Here is an 18581-nt window from a genome sequence, read left to right as displayed (position 1 = left end):
AAGTGAAAGCTTTAGATTACTGTTGTAACTACAGAGTAAACTACTCATAAATCAGAGAGAAGAATCAGAACTGCACTGAAATCTACCTGTTGATGCCAAGAAGAACAGTTTCTCAAGCATTTTACTGATTTTTGTAACTTTATCTGAAAAAAAAGCGAACATTAGCATTAAGAGGGTCCTGAAGTCACAAACTATTTCCTTAATTTAGAGGAAGTACACCAGTTACAGAAAGGAAAAGAAAGAGCTGTTTACACTCTCTCCCTAAGAGAAGTCTCAGTTGAGCACAAAGACGTATTTTTAAAATATCCCTCAAAATCTGCAATTCATCTTTTGGGTCTGTCATAGCAATAAGGATAAAGATCCTTATCAAAATCCCTAGCTGCTAAGAAGACACCTCAAAAATATATTTTCCTTAGAAACTTGAAGTTTGAGAATATCATTAAACAATGTATTTTATGTTTGCAATAGTCTGCAAAATAATGGTATCGGTTAGGTAGTTCACAGGAACATTTCAGTTCCTAATGCTCTTAATATCTGAAACCTGTCTGCTGGTTATTTTACATAGTCCAAGTGTGTTAAAAGAGACCCTTGAAATTTACTACTTTTCCATTAATATCAGCTTATCTACAAGTAAAAGCAGTGTCATGTAGCAAAGCTAAAGGAAAACAGGATTTAACCATTCAATTAAAACAAGTGCTCAGGTTAAAAATAACCATTATGTACTCACAAAAGCACTGAGCAGACCTCATGCAGATGTATTTTGAAAGAATCAGTGTCCTCTAACTTCAGACACATTAGCAGCTGCTGGTATTTACTGAGGCAGAACCTTTAGGCATTCTTTATGTGGGCCAAATTACACCTGAAGAGAAAACTGAAAACATGAATGTTTGTGTGTGCATGTGTGTAACCAATGCAAGAATAATGGCAAACACCTTTTAATAGGGAGAAACAAAGCTGTCAAACAAAATTTTCAGGGTAAGAGCAGCCCTTGATGAACTTTGAGCCTGCAGCTGCAGCACCTTATTTACACAAAAAAATAAATAAATAAAAAAACCACACAACACAAATAATTGTACTTTCCAATGCTGAATTTACTCACGTAATAGGATGTTATTTTAATGAAAACCTATAAAGATACTAACTAACCCTGTTCAGAGAAAATAATTTATTCAGCTGTGGAATGAAAAGTCTAAGTGAACTTCTGTATCTAAAGCAGGCTGACAACTAATCCTCAGCAGCCAGAAGCAGTTTCATGTCACTTCAAAACCACGCGCCAGCAGTATCTACCACTTCTTTGTAGTTGTATGCACTGAGAAGCACTTGGGGCTCACAGCTTTTAAAACTTCTAGGATGAAAATTATTTCCCCTCTTTTAATGCTGATCCGTGCAGCAGGAAATAAAAATTCACAAAAGCAAACAAACTCCCTGTGCACTCATCTTGGATGTTGAGAGGGCTGATGTCAGCTATTAAGACTGATAGTCTCTGACAGAAGAATCCTCCAAGCAGCTTTTGGGGAATAGCCATTTTTCATTTATGGATTTAAACTATAGAAACAAAAGAAGTTTTAACACAAGTTAGCTAAATTCTAATTTTGCTGTGTTCCAAATTATTCTATTAAAAATCCAATAATTTTTAAACAATTTTTTTCAATTGACATATGTTGGTTTAACATCTTCAAAAGTACTAATTTGCAGGTAAGTTTTCAGTAAAATGTAAAGGAAAAGAAAAGATCTGTGTGTGCCTAGGTCTTATCATGAGCATTATTTTATAGAGGGTCATTTGGATGTGAAATTACTTACCCATTGTGATGCAGCAAGGGTCACTGAACCCTTAAGAAAAGATTAATTTCCCTGGGGTACTATTCAGTGTCATATCCTAGTTGGCAACAGTGACTTCCTTAGTGTGCGACTGTTACCAATTATTAGAGCCCTCGACACAGAAGGTTTCAAACCTTGCAGTAGGACTAGCAGATGTGTTCACAGAGGTGAACTTAGGGCCTTGCCTCCAGAGCAGCTGCCAGCAAGCCAAATGCAATGCCTTTCACATGCCATGCACCAGCTCCTGCACTCCTGGGGGAACAGCAGTCCCCAGCTACCCCGGACAAATGAGCTGCTGAAATGATCTGTCCACTTATCTTGACAGTCTGAAACAAGATGCCACTACAAAGCTGTATATTAAACTGTAACTGAGAAACACTCTGGGATAGAAATCAGATCCAATGGCCATGAATAGTTTCTGAGAGAGGGTCCTGAAGCCACAAACTAAGCTTTACACTATTAATTTGTACTCAGCTATGTTGGGAAAGCTCCTGATGAGAAGGAAATGGAAATAGAAGTCTTCTATAATAGGGGGTTTTATGCCAAAAGATTGAAGTAAATGACCTCAAGAATACATGTGCTAACTTGAGGCAATTTTTGATGATATTTAATGCATTACCAGCTGCAAGGAATTCAATTTTCTCCTAATCCTGAACAGAATCTCTGTCAGCGTTTAAGAATTCTGAGGCACGAATGAGTTCTACATGAATTGTGTTTAGCAGATGATGATTAAATACAGTACATGTTGCTTTGTAATAGGAATGCTAGTTTAATCTTCCCTCTCTGTAGTTCTGGAAGTCAAAGAACAGTTTCTAGGCTGTTAATTTATATTAAGTGACATAAGAACCTAAGAATTGAGAGTGGTGAGGCACTGGTTGAGGTTGCCCAGAGATTTGCATCATAAGCAACTGTTCCCTAGAAAGAACAGGAATCTGGCACACTGAACTTTGTAATCAAGACTAACAGCGATTGCCATGCCTAAAACCAGTTGTAACTGCCCAGAAATTTCTAACAGTACTGAACGTAAAAGCATTTGCTAGAAGCACAGAGCATGCTCAGGCAAGAAACTTTTCCTATTTAAATGTAAACATGGATGTTTGGAAAGTTTAGGAATACTCAAATGGACATGGTGACAATCTCAAAATACTTGGAGCCATCATGCTACCCAAGCAAACTAGAATGTTTTCATTATGCTCAAAAAAATACTTTCTCTTGTTCCATCTATCAATCTATTCAACTGACTGTAACCACACAGACTGTATTTTCAGGAGAAAATGTTGCAAGAATGTATTTTTGCAACATGTTTCAAGCTTGTTATGGACTTCACCATTAGAAAACTTTATGGCCCAAAAGGCCATAAAGGCAACAAACAACTCAGTCAATCAACACAACACTACATCACAAAAACAACAGAGAGCAACTCCTCACCTGGGAGTCTACTACCCTGCCACACCTGTCTGCTCCAGTTTAAAGAAAAAAAAAGTGCAAACTTCTAATTTCTCTAGAAAGCAAGTCTGAGTGACATGGGATGGAATAAGGGAGAAGCAAGTCAGGAAAGGCCTGACCAGCCACAATTTTTTATAGGTGAACTGTCTCAGCTGCTCAAGAGGCTGCCCAAGCAATTCTCACATTGAACTCATACATACTCAAGACAACTGGCACAGAGATTTGCCTTTGTTCAGATTCCCCTTTCCTGTCTCTCAACTTTTTCAAGGCACTTCAAAGAAGATCAAAAAGCTTGAAAGAAGTGCAGTTGTTTAGTCTACAGAAGAGAAGATAAATGGGAGACCTGGTCTTGTTCTTCAAAGACAAAGCAAGTTGGTACGAGAATGGGACTAAACTGTTCACCAGGTCTGATGCAGACATGAAAAAGAAAGCAAGATTTAAGTTTTGGAAAACTTTCAAGTAAGAGTAATAGACTGAACAGGCTGCCTTTGGAGGCTGTGGAATATCCATCACTGGAAGGTTTTAAAAACAGGCTAGGCAAACATCTGTCAGAAGTGATTAAGTTACAGTAGATGAGAAGATCTTTTGCTCCTCTCCTGCTAAGGTCCTTTTGTTACACCCAGTATTACAAACTCAGTCACAATTCTGTCTTCTACATGCCTGTGTTTTATTTAACTTAAAAAACCATGCAATAAAAACCTGCTCTTCTGTGATATTTCCACATATTCAACTGTGTTTATTTGAGACAACATAATAGACATGAAAGATTTGTTAAGTGTGAAAGCAGGTTAAAGAAACCACCTGTGAAGTAAAATACCAATGTATTAAATTTACACTCACTCTGAATAAATTGACCTCTAACATCATAATGCAGACAGCACTGCATTTTTTTTGTCCTCCAAGATAAAAAATTGTTCAACTGGTGACTTACTGATCTGCAGTCACTTCAAAATATTCCTTAAAAGATTTTTTTTTAAAGAAAGCACTTCTCCCCAAGCACGGAGAAATATAAAATTTAATATTACAACATATTAATAGAAAAAAGACATCAGAAGGCTGCTTTGAGAAGTATCCAAATATTTTTAAAACTATATTAAATTATGAGCAAGGATGGCTTCCATCATACTGGAGAAAAAAAAAACCATTGGAGACCCTTTCCTCTCCCTGCTGTTTAATACTAATGTAACCATGGAAATGAAAAATAAACATTGACTTCCCCTCACCCCCAGCATGACAGGAAATGTTTCTTGGTGAAGGTAAGAACAGGTAACTGTTCAGGAGAACACAGGGGTCCCTGGGGGTCTCTGCTGGACTGACATCACATCACTGCAAGGAGGAGGAGGTGCTGTTTGCTTGGCTCACATCTGATGTTCCCAGCAGCTGCCCTCTGTGCTGACTCCTCCCTTTCCCTGTGCTGGCTAGCATTTGACCTTCTTTAGGTTCTAGGTAGCACTCCCTTAGAGGAGACAAACATCAATTAATAGCTGTGACATAAAGCAATCAGATCATAATCAGGAAAATTCAAAAATATTATGGTCAATACCAGATGTGTCTTTCTGCACACCTGACCAATCCTTCTAATGACAACTGTTTTACATCATTTTTAAAAAATAGGTATTTCCCAAGCATGTTCATGGGAACTTGTAAGGTATGTGGGATTTGCAGGCACACAATAATTCGATTCTTTTTTTCATTCTTGGTCTACACAGGTCTGGGATAACATTTAGCTCCTATTTTGCATCTCAATATGTGTTATTTCTTGTCAATTCAAGATCCACCCTTCAGTCTGATATCAAGTTTTTTCAGAGTAACAAGATATCCATAAAATTATTTATTCTACTTTAATGGGGAAAGGGCAGGGAAGCTGCAAACTGAGAGGATTAAGAAAAATCCAGAGACTGTTTAGCCCTCCTTCAATAAAGACACCCTAGGTTAACTTGCCATTATTAAATTCATACTGAATTAGAGTTACAACAAGAAGGCTCTATCATCATACCTTTCTGCATTAAACTTATTTTTCAGATTGTTTTCCCACTCAAATATGCTTCATTACCAGAAGCATCAAGTCTTCAAGGCTCTAGGCAACTCAAGTCCTATTATTCCAATCTGATGGACTATTTTAAGATTTGCACAAATTTTTTTTAGCAAATATCCTTTTCCATTTGATACCATTTTCTTCACACAATCCACTGCTTTCAGTCTGGAGAATGAGAATTTTTTCCTTCTCTCTTTACATTTAAAGGTGCAAAATAAAAAAAGAGCAACATATGGAAAATATGCATATAGCTACAACAGGAAAGAGACATTCTAGAGCACAAACTTGCTGAAACCAGTTTTAAGAATAATTTCTGCCTTCAACATCTTGGACCTTCAGGATTCAGTGCTGCTAAAACATCAAAGTAACTCACAAATATATTGCATAATGTTCTCATAAGTCAAAATTACTGTAACTGGAATATATTGTTAAAGAGTGACCAGGTGGAGAGAATATATTATGATGAAGTTGTATTGATAAGCAATGGCCCTTGAGGCTACCTAAAAATTTACAACACTGCCCCCCTGCAAAAATTAAGTCAAAAAGCCCCACTTTACCAACCATTTGGCAAAGTTCTTTCTGTTAGTAATTTCTAAGGCCTTACACTTTTTAGTAACACCCAGTATTAAAAACTCAGGTTTCAGACTTTGGTTTTGCTTAATTTTATAGAATTTTGGCTTCCTTTCCAACAGGGAAAATTTAAACAGAGATGGAGGATAATACAACAGGTGAATGGCAAGGACACATCAAACTGGGAGGCTGTATTTAATCCCTACTGCCCCACCTCACTGCTGATTCCATCTAAGTATCCTGAATCCCAAAACTATTTGTGAAAAGCAATGACTTCCCTTAAAAGAAAATAAAAATCTCTGAGTTAAAGAAACAGAAAGAGCAAGAAATGCAAGCATTACTCAGTTTGCAGTAGTATTGCCTTTATTTTGCCAGCTGCTAAACCCAGCTCAGAAGCACTTACTGATGAGCCCCAGGTACAGCACTGATATATATTGATTTAACACTGATGGACACCCAACAGGCACAGTGCTTCAGGAGTGGTGCCATATGCTGGGGGCTGTGGACTGGCAACATAACCCTAAGCTCATCCCTGTGGATCCAAAGCACGCGTCCCTGCACGGAACTCGTGCTGTATGTGAGCCTTGTACCTGTGCTGAGGACGGACCGAGCACGGGTTATGCTCTGTTCCTCACTCAAAGCTACGTGCGAGTATGACAGCACCTGTACAATTAACCAAAAGTCAGGCAGCATCTACGATTCCCTTAGCAACAGCAAGCATCAGTGCGATTCCCGTGCATGCACGTTCGGGGCTAACACCGCGTGTCCCCGCACGGCCCCGCCGCTTCCGAAGGCCACTGCGGTGACAGCGCTGAGGGAGGGAGCGCGGCCGCTCTGAGACACGCACGGCTCCCGCCGCAGCCGCGTCCTCCCGCCGAGCGCGGGCCCGAACTGGCCACGCCGCCCTGCGGCCAGAGCGCCCAGGATAAAACCCCCGCGATGAATTAAAGCACGGCCGTGACGCCGCTCCCTGCGGCTCGCCTCCCGACCCTGACACCCCGGCACTCCGCCACCAGTGCGGCCTCCCCGCGCCCGCCGCCGGCTCGCGGCAAAGAGCGGGGCCCGCCTGGCTCCCTCCCTCCCACCGCGGGGCAGCCCCGGGGCACGCAGGGCGCCGTTTCCCAGCGGAGCGGGGCGCGGAGAGCGGGCCGCGCCCGGGCCCCGCCGGGACACTCACATGAACCGAGGAGCCGCCGCCGCCGCCCGCCCGGCCAAGAAGGACCCGCTCCCGGGGCTGCTCCGGCGGGCGCCTGACGTTCGCAAGCTGGCGCCCGGGAGAGCCTCGCTCCCCCAGCACGCACAGGGCTTGGGCGCCCGCAGAGCACGCACACACGCCGGGGGAAGGGTGTTAAGCTCCCTTTTTTCTTTTTTTTTTTGTTTATGTTGGGGTTTTTATAATGTTTTTCAATAACCCTGGGGGAAAAGGAAGCTCAGGCACTGTGCAGGTCGGCCCTACGGCCCTACAGCGAGCGGCTGGCGGCGAGCAGTGACATCACGGGGGCGGGCGGCGGCGCTGGCGCAGGTACCTCGGGAGCCTCTGCCCTCCTTCCCTCCCGGGCCTCTGCCTTCCCTCCTTCCCGGGCCTCGGCCTGCCCCGTCCCGCTCTCCTCATCCCCATCCCCTTCCCCTATCCCTCTTCTCTTCCCAATCCCTGTCCCCATCCCTATTCCCACGTCCCCACCCCTATTCCTCCTTCCGCATTGCCATCCCCTGTCCTTCCTCTATCCTTCCTCATCCCTTCTCCATCCCCGTCCCCGTCCCGTCCCGCTCCTTTCCCCAGGGGTCTCTGCCCGGTGTGTCCGTAGCAGCGCAGGGGTGATCAGGGTCCCCAGCATTTCCATGAGTCTTTCTTTTAGAGAGCCGGGCAAAAGCCATTCTCAGGTTTGGTTCCTGAACAGACGTGATAAATGAAAGGGTGACAAACCTCACTTTAGGTCTTCGGTAGGACACTGATGTAGCAGAACTCAGCTTTTCTTCGATACCTATTCTGCGTTTTAATAAAACTTGTGAAATCACTCAGTTTCAGGGTTTTTTGTGAAGTGGCAACACTAGTTAGACTTGTGTATTTTATTTCAGTTATTTTATCAAATTAATAACTACTGTAGCTGTAGCAGAAATATTTTAAGACTTAAGAGTAAAATTATTTTGTGGAAGAATTTCTTCCTATGAAATTTGTTTAGCATACCATGGTTTCATGGAATAGTGTTAAGTATAGGATGTTTTGGCTACCTGCTCTCCTGGAATTGCTCTCGAGTGCTTTAAAAATAATTTAATAGCAGTATAATTATCTTTTAATCCAGAAAAGCTGCCTTCATAAGGTAAGGAATATTTGCACCTGGGTACTCTGGAGGCATTTAAGTCAGTAGGCATTTCAAGTTCCTAAAGGGGCTACTTGCCATTATTTCTGCATGTGGATGCTTCATGAATTTATAGACACGTCTCACTGGATGGACTCATTCAGGCTGGTCTCTGTATGTGCAATATTTGCTTCTGAGAATCAGATCTTTTACATTTTGAATTTTTTTTTTCCCTAAGGGCAAAGTTCTTAGTGTCCCTTAACTCAGTCACCTTAGCACTGCTGCAGTGAAGAAGCTGGAAGTGATGGTTCTAGAAAAGGCTGACTTCTGAAGAAAAAACATTTGTTCTCTGAGAGCAGTACAAATTTGGAGGAGCAAATAAATTTCTCAATAGGTGGAGTTCCACTTTGTATTTTATTTTTTGTTTTTGCACATCAAAAAGCTACCTGCTGCAAGATTTTTAGAACAGTGCTAATTTGTATATTGAACAGGAATTTCTGAAGTTTTTGGGGTTTTTTTTCCTGATTTTGCTGAGAATGTTGATGAGTGTTTTTGTGTACTATAAAGGTTTCTAAGGGGTGTTTGGATGAAGGTAGGGAGCTGGGAAAGGCTGTTCAGAGGTGGGATGCAACAAATCCTCTCCTGGACCTCTAACCTTTGTGCCAGGCACGTTTCACAGATGTGACAGACTGCCTCTCATATAAGGAATGAATGCTGCTTTGGAAACAGTGACTCAGTAATTTTAGATGCCACTAGTAAGACAAGTCTTCACTTCCTCTTCCATCCTTGCTGTTTTGGATTATCAGAATTGAATTTCCAGAATTCAACCCCAAAATTGAGTTTGCGTTAACTGGTTCTGCTGTCAGTTTAGAATAACAAACCTTTCTTCTTCTCTTCCTGTTTTTATTTCAAAGTGACGGGGAGGTTCTGCAGGATATAGTTAATTCCTTCAAATCATAAAATTAATGCAGTATGTGTCTTTTCTGTTCACTAAAAGTGGGTTGGAGGTGTAGGATTGTGTGCATTGAAGTAAGGACAAGGGTAGTACTCTCCTGTGTTTCTAGTTCTGCCAGACTTTGATGTGGAGTGAAAAAAGAAACCAAAAACAAACAAATAAATCCCCTCAATTTAAAAATAGAGAAGAGCTTTTTTCAGATGAACTTTTACAATATCTATAACCATTCTTTTTGAATTTAAAAATGTCAGTAAGTTTCTAGAGAAGCATTGAGACTGAAAAAAATTTGTTACAAAACCCCTTTAATTTAATGTGTAATATGTGTCCCTTTCTAAAGGTGGTGGAAGGCTTAAGTTTGGGATTACTTGTTTTATTTTTCAACTCAGGCTCTGGAATTTATGTAAGCTGAGAATTAAGGAGAGATCAGAGTTTGGCTGTGGGGGTAGCAATTGCCAGAACTGGCTGCTGTTATCAGAGAAAGCCTTTTTCATTGCTGTCATGGATTCCCTGTAATTAACTCTGTAGTAAGAGGACATGTTTTGTTCCATACCTGTTAAAATTCCTTATTGATTCCTTTAGGTGGGTGACAGGAAGGGTTGTTTTCTTGTCTCATCTCTTGCTTTTTGCCCATCTGGTTTCCAGCCAAAGGGGGTGAGTGATAAGTGTGCAGTTGCCTACTTGAGCAAATTCCAGGTGCTGCCATTCCTCCTTGTAAGCCAAGTGATCTGCAAGTTTTGCTAGGATAGTTTAATCACTTAAAATGGTTATTGAAATGATGGGATTTAACAATTCTTTTTATTAAAATTCCTTTCTAAGTGTCAGCTGAATGCAGGTACAGTGTATTAGAGAAGTATTATCCGACAATATTTTTCCACAGTAAAAGTGAGGACGTTTAACCTCAGTAAATATGTTGTACACTACATATTTGCCTTCTTTGAGACATGATGCATCTTGCTGCTAGGCATAATCCTACTCCCTCTCCCCTCCACTCTAATCATAATAACTTGGTTTTCTTCTATTTTAGAGCAAGCCTTAGAGGATCACTGTGCCAAGCAAGATTATAATTGAATCTGTAAACTAAGCTATTTTTTCTGAGAGTTTAATATATATTTTCTTTCTGATGTTGAATGGTTTATTTGGCAGATGTTTTTACGGGAATGGGGGTTCTTCTTATAAATGCACACTTATGGGTTTCCAATTGGAACCTGCTGCATGCCAGTAAATCTTTGTGCTTGCACTCTGTCCAATTGATGTCTTTCCAGTGGAAAAATCTAACTGTAATGTGCATTGTTCACATCCTAAAATAAATCATCTGCAAAAAATTATGAAATATCCATGTGATATGAAAGTATTGTATCTTTATAAATAAGACTTTTAATACAAATACTAATATAAATATTCCAATGGTCAAAGCTGTTTCAGATTTTTCTTTTTTAAGTTTCATTCCTTAACACTATACATTTATATTCAATATGATTTCTTTTGATATTTATCAGAATGTAAAAGTACGTATCTCATGTCTGTGCTTCTTCAGGGGTAAAAACCTACAAATGAGATTGGTCTTTTATGTTTGCTTTGTATCCCGAGTTGGACTGTATTAGTTAAAAGAGAAGGTATCTTTCAAAATACCTGTTTGTGTAGACCTAGTAAAGATGTTTCGTATATAAGGATCTTTGTGCAATCTTTATGGAGTTGCTGTCAGCTGGGATTCACAAATAAATTTAGTATTTTTTTAACTGGAAATTGTGCTTTGAACATGATTGTTCCCTTAGAGAAAGAACAATTTTGAGACCAAATTAAGTCTTCTGTTTCTCCTGTGTGAATTTCTGAGGAATTAAAAAAAAAAATCTTAATTGCATTATTTTGTAAACAACTAGTAACCTGAGTCTGTATCTTTTGCTGATAAATTTTTACTCTGTGTTCTCTGTTGAAGGAACACGAATTGCTCTGAAGGGCTTAAGATTGTGTGAAAAAGATGTTTCCTTTAAAGGACACTGTGATGGGTGCCTCCACCTTCTTTGCCTCAGCTCTGCCACATGATGTCTGTGGAAGTAATGGCCTCCCTCTAACACCTAACTCCATAAAAATTCTGGGCAGATTTCAAATCCTTAAAACAATCACCCATCCCAGACTTTGCCAGTACGTTGACATTACCAGAGGTAAACATGGTGAGTATCTGTTTAACAAGCAAGTTTTTGTATGATTACGATTTTGGGTTTGGGGTTTTTTTGGTGACAGTGTATTTTAAGGTGACTGAACAGAGTGTACTGACTTCACAGCACCAGCAAGTGGCCAGTTTTCAATCTCAAAATTCCTGAATGCCTTTGCTATGGTTGGTGGTATTGGCTCTTTTGCTTCTTTGTGGACTCAAAGCAGAGATTAGTTGTCCTGTCTTGTTGTGTTACACTAATAGATAAAAGCTAAGAACTTCATTCTTTTTATACCTCACTGAAATTCTTGAACTGAATTGCTCTGCCATGTCTCTGTGTGGAATATGGAAATACATGTATTTTTGATGGTGAACTCTTGTATTTGTGAGGTGCCCCATGGCAGGAAGGAAATGATGACTCTGACTTCATGTCCTTGGAAGGCTAATTTATTGTTTTATTATCTATATTATATTAAAGAATACTATACTAAACTATACTAAAGAATACAGAAAGGATACAGACAGAAGGTTAAAAAGATACTGCTGAAAAATTAGTGACTCTCTCCAGAGCCTTGACACAGCTTAGCTGTAGTTGGCTAATAAGTCAAAAACAATTGCCATGAAACCAATGAAACAACCTCCAAACCACATTCTAAAGCAGCAAAACAGCAGAAGCTAATGAGATAATATTGTTTTCCTTTTTCTCTGAGGCTTCTCAGCTTCCCAGGAAAGAAATCCTGGGCAAGGGGATTTTTCCAGAAAATATGATGGTGACAGTGAACTCCTACACCCATGTTCTAATCTTGTAAACATTTTCATGTGATGGTTAGGTTTCTTGTCCTTGATTTGCAGCTGGTGTTGTCATCTCATGTCCTGGCTGCAAGCTTCCTGTGTTATTAGCTTTTGATTTCTTTAAGATTTCTCCCACTAGGGGTTACTTTATTCTAGTACAGGTTTCAAAGTTTTTTTTCAGTATCTGTTGTCACACTTACTGTTAGCTCAAATAAAACTTCTGTTGTTTTTTTCTGCTCTAGGTATTCTGTTGCAAGCTCAGCAGGAGTACAACACTTAATTTCCACAAAAAGGCTGTAACACCTGTGACAATTTAAGTCATTGCCACCTTTAACTTTTAAATCAACACTGTTCTCATACTAAAGTACACTGTATGTATTTGATTATCTACAGGCTCTCATAAAGTAGGGCAAGTCATTTTTTCCCCTTTTAGAATGCAGTCTGATTAAATGTTGCAGATTTTTACCAAATTAGGATATTGCCAACTCCAGATACTGAGGTATTCTGTAGGGCAGGGGGTTCTTTATGTGTTTTTCTTTGCCCTCAAACATGTAATTTTTCACTTATGCAGTCAGGAGGTCTAGAAAATTTAATAACTTTCATTTCTTTGCTTGAAACAAACTTTGCTTGAAACAAAACCTGGGATTTTCTTACGGTATTAGAAAATTTAATAACTTTCATTTGTTTTTACTCGTACTGCTTGAAACAAAACCTGGGATTTTCTTACGGTATTGTTTGGGATGAAAGGTTAGGAAGTATTAACTAACATAATATTTAATAAATAAAAAATAAATAGTAAAACATGGCCTTTTTGATTATAAAGAGTAAATGACATGAAGATTTATGTGTGTGTATAAAAATGAAGGAAAAAAATTCATCCTTATAGTTGAAGTAACTTGAAGGATAGTAAATAAAATCTCTAACCATGAAGTCATGAGAGTGTTCTAACAGTCGTTAGAATGGCAGCTAAGAATTTGGATATAATATGGGAAATTTGGCAGCAAATTTTATCATTCTGATACTGGCAGAACTTTCCACGTGTCAGTTCTATGCCTAATGATTAAATGTTTGTGGAGTTCTGCTTGAAAATGTCAGTTTCCACTCTTGCAGAGAAATGTGAGAGCAGACTAGGAAAACAATGCAAAAATTAATTAGATGTATAAATTCCCCCACAAAAGGCTTTCAAAGGGGGAATATAAAAATAAAAGAAAAACATTCAAATATATTTTCTTCTATAAAATTAAACTTTTAAAAAATCTATGCTAGCATTGTAGATGGCAATCTGAAAATTTTTGTTAGGAAATTATTGCATGTGTGGCTTGTTGGATTGACAGTGCTTTCCAGGAGGAAACTGGGAAGATCATTTTCTGTATCCCATAAACAAAAAATAGTGGTGTTAACCATAAGCTGTACATCTTGTAACATTTATTTATGTGTAATTCTCTGTACAATGTATGTCAAAATACTTCAACGTCTGCCAAATAGGTATAACAAGAAGTGTCTACTCTCAGAGTTTCATTTGGATTCCAGGCCTCTTCTACGTTTTTTTTTGTTTTTTTTTTTTTTCAAATTAGAGAGACTGGTTGTGGCAGCTGAACATTGTGAGAAGAGTCTGGAAGATTTGCTACGAGAAAGAAAGCCTGTCAGGTGAGGTGTCACGCTAACTCAAATCCACTCATCACTATTTCACATATCATCTGTGGCAAAATCCTGGACCATCTTTTAACTTTACTGGTTTATCTAAATTTTGTTCTGTTTAACCTAAAGACATTGTTTAGCAGATAAAAAATATGCACCCAATGTGGGAGTACTAATTTCTGTGGAATTTTTTAATGGGAAACTTGCTTACAATTGAAAGAAATAATTTGTAACTCAGAAAATACTGTAGTTTTGGGATTTCCTTTCAAAAATAAAATCAGACCTATGGCAGGATATAGAACTTTCTAAGAATTGATGTGAAGGTTAAGTCTGCTAGGTGCTGAAATAGAGCTTTCACTAGAACAGATAGAATTTTTGTGTGTGTTTTTTATTTGTAGAAATCTATTAATTTATCATGTAGAAAGTGGACAAGATGTCAGATAATATGCCCTGTGTTTGTGTTAGCATTTTGTGAGCTTGGACTTGTATGACTGTTTGTGGCAGAGGGCTGTAGCTTGAGGAATGTTAGGGAAATATAGCTTCCATTTTTTCTTAAGATAAAGAGGTATTAGGTCTAAAGGGTTTTTCATGTGTGATGTATGTTATAGTTCTTCACAAAGTTTTGCATCAGATTCCTATTGTGCAAACTTCCAGAAACAGATGAAGCATCAGGAGCTCTTTTCATTCCTTTTTTATTCAGTTCTCATACTGTTCTTTGAGCACGTGTGTCTTGGTGTCAGATGAGAAGCAGCCCAGTCTGCCTCCTTCCTTCTAAACTGTTTTGGAGAAGGCTTCCATGTGGCTGTTTTATTTTCCTTTGAATTCCTTGATGCAGTATACTTATGTACATTCCTTTTCAAAACTTCCTCAGATAGCAAGTGTGCTCTATATGTGCATCCATTTTGCCCTTTTATACTAGCATGCCTTTTGTGGCCTCCAGAGGGATTTTTTAGATCTTTTTAGATAGGCTGGTAAGGTATGCAACTTCAGGTTTTGGTGTGCTGAAAGAAGTTCCTTCCTTAGTTTGTGATGTTAGCTCAGCTGTTTGGGCTGTGGCTCTGTTAAATGTAGTTGCACAAAGCCTGGCTTTATTTTTTTCTCTTGTCTTGAGAGAGCTTTTGCTGTAGTAAATTGTTCTACTATCAGATCTTTCTTTTAATGAGCCACTTGGGATTTCTTCTGGATGTTGTAACAGTTGAGGATAAGGGCTACAATATAGCCTGTATGTATATCCACAGTTTTTAGACACATTGATGTTTCACCTACTGTGAATTACAGTTTTTGCAGTAGTAGCTAAAGGATAAATAATGTTGACTTCAAATGGTGTTTCTTGCAAGACTGACATTTTCCTTTTCCTTTTATTTTTTTTATGAAACCAGAATTTTTATTCCTATGGAGACCCAGAAACTTCCAGAGATAAGCTGGGAGGACCAATTCCCACTTATTAGTTATGTGATCTGTCTATATCAATTACCTTAGGAGGAAATATTTGGCTTTTTTATGGATTATGATTACATTGGTCAGTGATAGCATAGCTGGCTACACATCCGGAGCTGAATGCGTGTGCTATTGCAATTAATTTTTTAAACTCCTTATGGAATGTGAGAGACTGCTCCTCTGGTTTCTAGATTAATTTTCCTTATGCTTGTCAGTAACCTAAGTCCTTTGCACCTGTACTACAGGCTGATGTAAAGTCAGCAGGAAATCTTCTATTATGTCAGTGCTGAAATTCAAGACATTACATTATGGACAGTCTATCTTTCTATACATTGTGGAAAACAGGCCATACAGCTGTTTGGTAGTTATTTGCAGTTAATCTTTGCTGAAATCATGCATCAGGTGTAGCATACATTCCTTAATATATGCATTATATTTAAAAAAAAAGAAATGTTGCAATGGTATTTCTTCAATTATTGTAAGACTTTCCCCAGGTTTTCTAATTCTAATAAATCAGCTGCATGAAGGGGCCAAATACTGGAAATCAGAGCTTCAAGTGTTTGCTGCTGTGTTCTGTCACAGTCCAGAAAACCATTTTACTGAGCATACCATCAAACATTTGCTAGAAATTAGAGTTGTGACATATTCATGAATTCATAATTACCTAACAATACTGGGTCTGCAGTCCCCAGGAATTGCAGAGATCCTTTGTCATTGTCCTCAAAGTTAACATGCTGAACTTCATTTTCAAAGATTAAGGCAAGTAAGTGTTTGGTAATTTATGACCAGATTATTTTCTGCTTTGAGTGTTGCATATTTGGGATCCTGGAATAAGATAGAAAAACTCTTCTCAGGTAAATTTTCCCTTCTGCTATAAGAACTCTTGTCAGGTAAATTTCAAGAACTCTCAAAGGGAGGAAATGAGTGTCAGCTTTTCACTATTCTTACCACGGGTAAGCAGGTACTGAAAAGGAATTTATTACAGCTCTCTTGTGTTTTGGTTGGTTTTTTTCAGAGGATAGCCATGTGGACATAGTAACTGCAGTTAATGCTTCTAAAAGTGGCATTAATCCAAATTTTCTTTACTGTGCTTTCATTGGGCATCACAGCAACAGCAGGGAAGCTCTTCTGGAGTTGTGTGGTACAGGAAATTCAGGCTGCAATCATGGATAAGAGGGTATGATAAGGGCTGGATAAGAATGTTAGTAATTGATATAGGATAAGAATTTTAGGTGTTGATATCCCGTTTTTCACCAGACTGCTGCCCACTGTCTTCCCTGAGAGAGATTGTAGTCCAAGTCATTGTTTCCTGTTTGCATATTCTCAATTTAGTATCCTGTTTGTTGTTGTGCTCACTGAAAGGATGAACTTAATTTCAGTTTATAACAGTCACACTAGTGCAAAATCAGATCTCTGAAGTATGTTCAGGAGTCAGTTAAATGTTTTAGAGGCTGGGAATTTATGTACAGTCACACAAAAATAGTAAATATCTGATTTAAGCTCACAGTGGTTTATTGCTGTTCAGAGATTTGAAAATGTGTCTCAGTCTAGCTGGTTTCCTCTGTCTTCCTGTGCATACAAGGATTTTTTTCTTGTGAATGAATTGAAAATAAGTCTCAAAAAATTGTGATGGGTAGATGTTTTATACTTTAACAGTCTCACTAAAATGGCAATCAAAATTTTATTTTTTCCAAGTTGCTAGTTGTTAGTGTTGCTACCAAAGACCAGAATGTAGGATGTACATTTATCTTTAAGGTTCTCCATCTTTTAAACACATTTCCAACTACTCCTTTGAGATACCTTTTCCAGACAGTGTTAAAGGAGTTATTTTCTCTGCTCCTGTGCTGTTATAAAAGGAGTTGTGAGCATTTCCTTTTCTGTCATGCTTCAAGTGTGTTTCTTCTTTGAAGAAGTTGGTCTGCATTTCTATTCATAACAATAAAAATGCCAGAAAATACTGACATTCAGCAGACTTTTGGCACCTACGGTACAGTTTCTGGATTGGTCTTCAATTTGTGGCTTGGACAGTCTAAGTCCATTCCTTTCTTCAATAAAATATAGTTGTCATATGTTTTGAAAGTCATGGTATTGAAAAATTACTATTGAACCATCAGATACAAGGTATAGTTTGTTATACATGGAACATTTGATGGGAAGCAGACTATGTCTGCAGCTGTTTACTAGTTTGGAGAAAACATGATCTGATGGATTTGGATGAGTACATTTTATTTGGCTACATTAAACAGTTGTCTGTTCACTGACTGGACTAGAGTTCTTCATGCCATCATTGCTTTTAGTGTGCTTTTGGCAAACTTGAAGTGAGACTGTGGTACAGAAGTTATTAGATGAGGAGGAAAACAATTTCTGAGTAGCCAGGCATTCTTCAAAAATGTTTGTAAAACAGGTGCAAGTCATCAAAAGGCTGAAGGTTTTACATTATTTGAGTTGAAGAGCTGCATATGAGCAGAGCTTCATGGGCTGAGTGTATTCTGCTTTGAATCAAGTCTGTGTTGGAATTTCACATTAGAAATCTGTATATCACAATAAGGCTGAATTTGGCAAGGATAAATTATGTAATAGTAAAATGAAGTAGCATTAATAAACAAACTTTAAAGGTTTTTTTTTCCCCCTAAGCATGTGTGAAGTTCTGTAGTTTGGACATTTAGTGTCTATAGGCTTTTTTTTTTCTTTCCTGATATTGTTTTACTCGCAAAGGTATGATGAAAGATTATCTGTTAGTCTGGAATTGTTTATATATTGTCCAATTATGGTTTTCTTCTTATAGAAGCACTGGTTCATTTCTGTAAGTAATTTTTAGCCTGACTGCAAATCTTCCTGTAGCATTCCTTTTAGCATAGGTTGTCTCCTGTGATTGCCTGTGCTCTCACAAGCAAACAATTGTTTGGAATGGAAAAGGGATGCAGCTTGCATGAGGCATTAGAGGTGAACATTGTTCCTTGAGATGTTTTAGTGATCTTCTTAGGTATGGAACCAAATTCTTTGCTTGCATGTTTGGCTGCACTGTTTGATGGCAGCACAAGGACATTTCAGAATACTTATGTGTTTCCTCCTTATATGTGAAACATAACAGTGAGTACATGCTTGTTTCTTCTCTTGTCTTCCAGGGGGGAAAAAAAGTGGAAAATCCTACTCTCTGAGATTGATAGTGTCTGCCTCTTGCTATTAAAATGTGGATATGATAGCTGTATGTAATTGTCCTGATTTTAACTAATGTAGAGTTGATTTCCTTTCAGTAGCTGTTCCAGACCATGTTTTGCATTTGGAATGACAATGGTGTTGATAACACTGATGTTTTGGGTTTTTGCTAAGTTGTGTTTATCCTGAGTCAAGGACATTTTTCCTTGGCTCATGCTCTGCCAGTGAGGAAGTACACAAAAGAAACTGAGAGGGAGCAGAGCTGGGGGAGTTCCCTGGAGGGGAGGC

The 18581-nt window shown here is 38.7% G+C and overlaps 2 protein-coding genes across 3 annotated transcripts in view; one reads left to right on the top strand and one right to left on the bottom strand.

Moving 5' to 3' along the window:
• The window catches only part of AIMP1 (aminoacyl tRNA synthetase complex interacting multifunctional protein 1), a 31140-nt gene extending 23956 nt beyond the window's left edge, over positions 1-7184 (bottom strand). Inside the window, exon 1 of one of the 2 annotated variants that reach the window (XM_039710385.1) lies at positions 7047-7184. In XM_039710385.1, the coding sequence (XP_039566319.1) occupies positions 7047-7048 (2 nt within the window). In that variant the 5' untranslated portion in view covers positions 7049-7184. Of the gene's footprint in view, positions 1-727; positions 852-7046 lie in introns of those variants that run through there. The other variant, XM_039710384.1, reaches the window with a different exon arrangement.
• A 74-nt stretch (positions 7185-7258) lies between these two features.
• TBCK (TBC1 domain containing kinase) overlaps positions 7259-18581 on the top strand; it is an 89151-nt gene continuing 77828 nt past the window's right edge. The window contains exons 1-3 of the mRNA XM_039710383.1: positions 7259-7391; positions 11055-11289; positions 13637-13709. Of these exons, the coding sequence (XP_039566317.1) occupies positions 11097-11289; positions 13637-13709 (266 nt within the window). The 5' untranslated portion in view covers positions 7259-7391; positions 11055-11096. The remainder of the gene's footprint in view (positions 7392-11054; positions 11290-13636; positions 13710-18581) is intronic.

Source organism: Passer montanus, unplaced genomic scaffold (genome assembly GCF_014805655.1).
Source record: "Passer montanus isolate IOZ18808 unplaced genomic scaffold, ASM1480565v1 scaffold23, whole genome shotgun sequence".
Taxonomy (NCBI): domain Eukaryota; kingdom Metazoa; phylum Chordata; class Aves; order Passeriformes; family Passeridae; genus Passer; species Passer montanus.
Note: the sequence above shows the minus strand (reverse complement) of the source record. Positions and strands in the feature narration are given on the sequence as shown.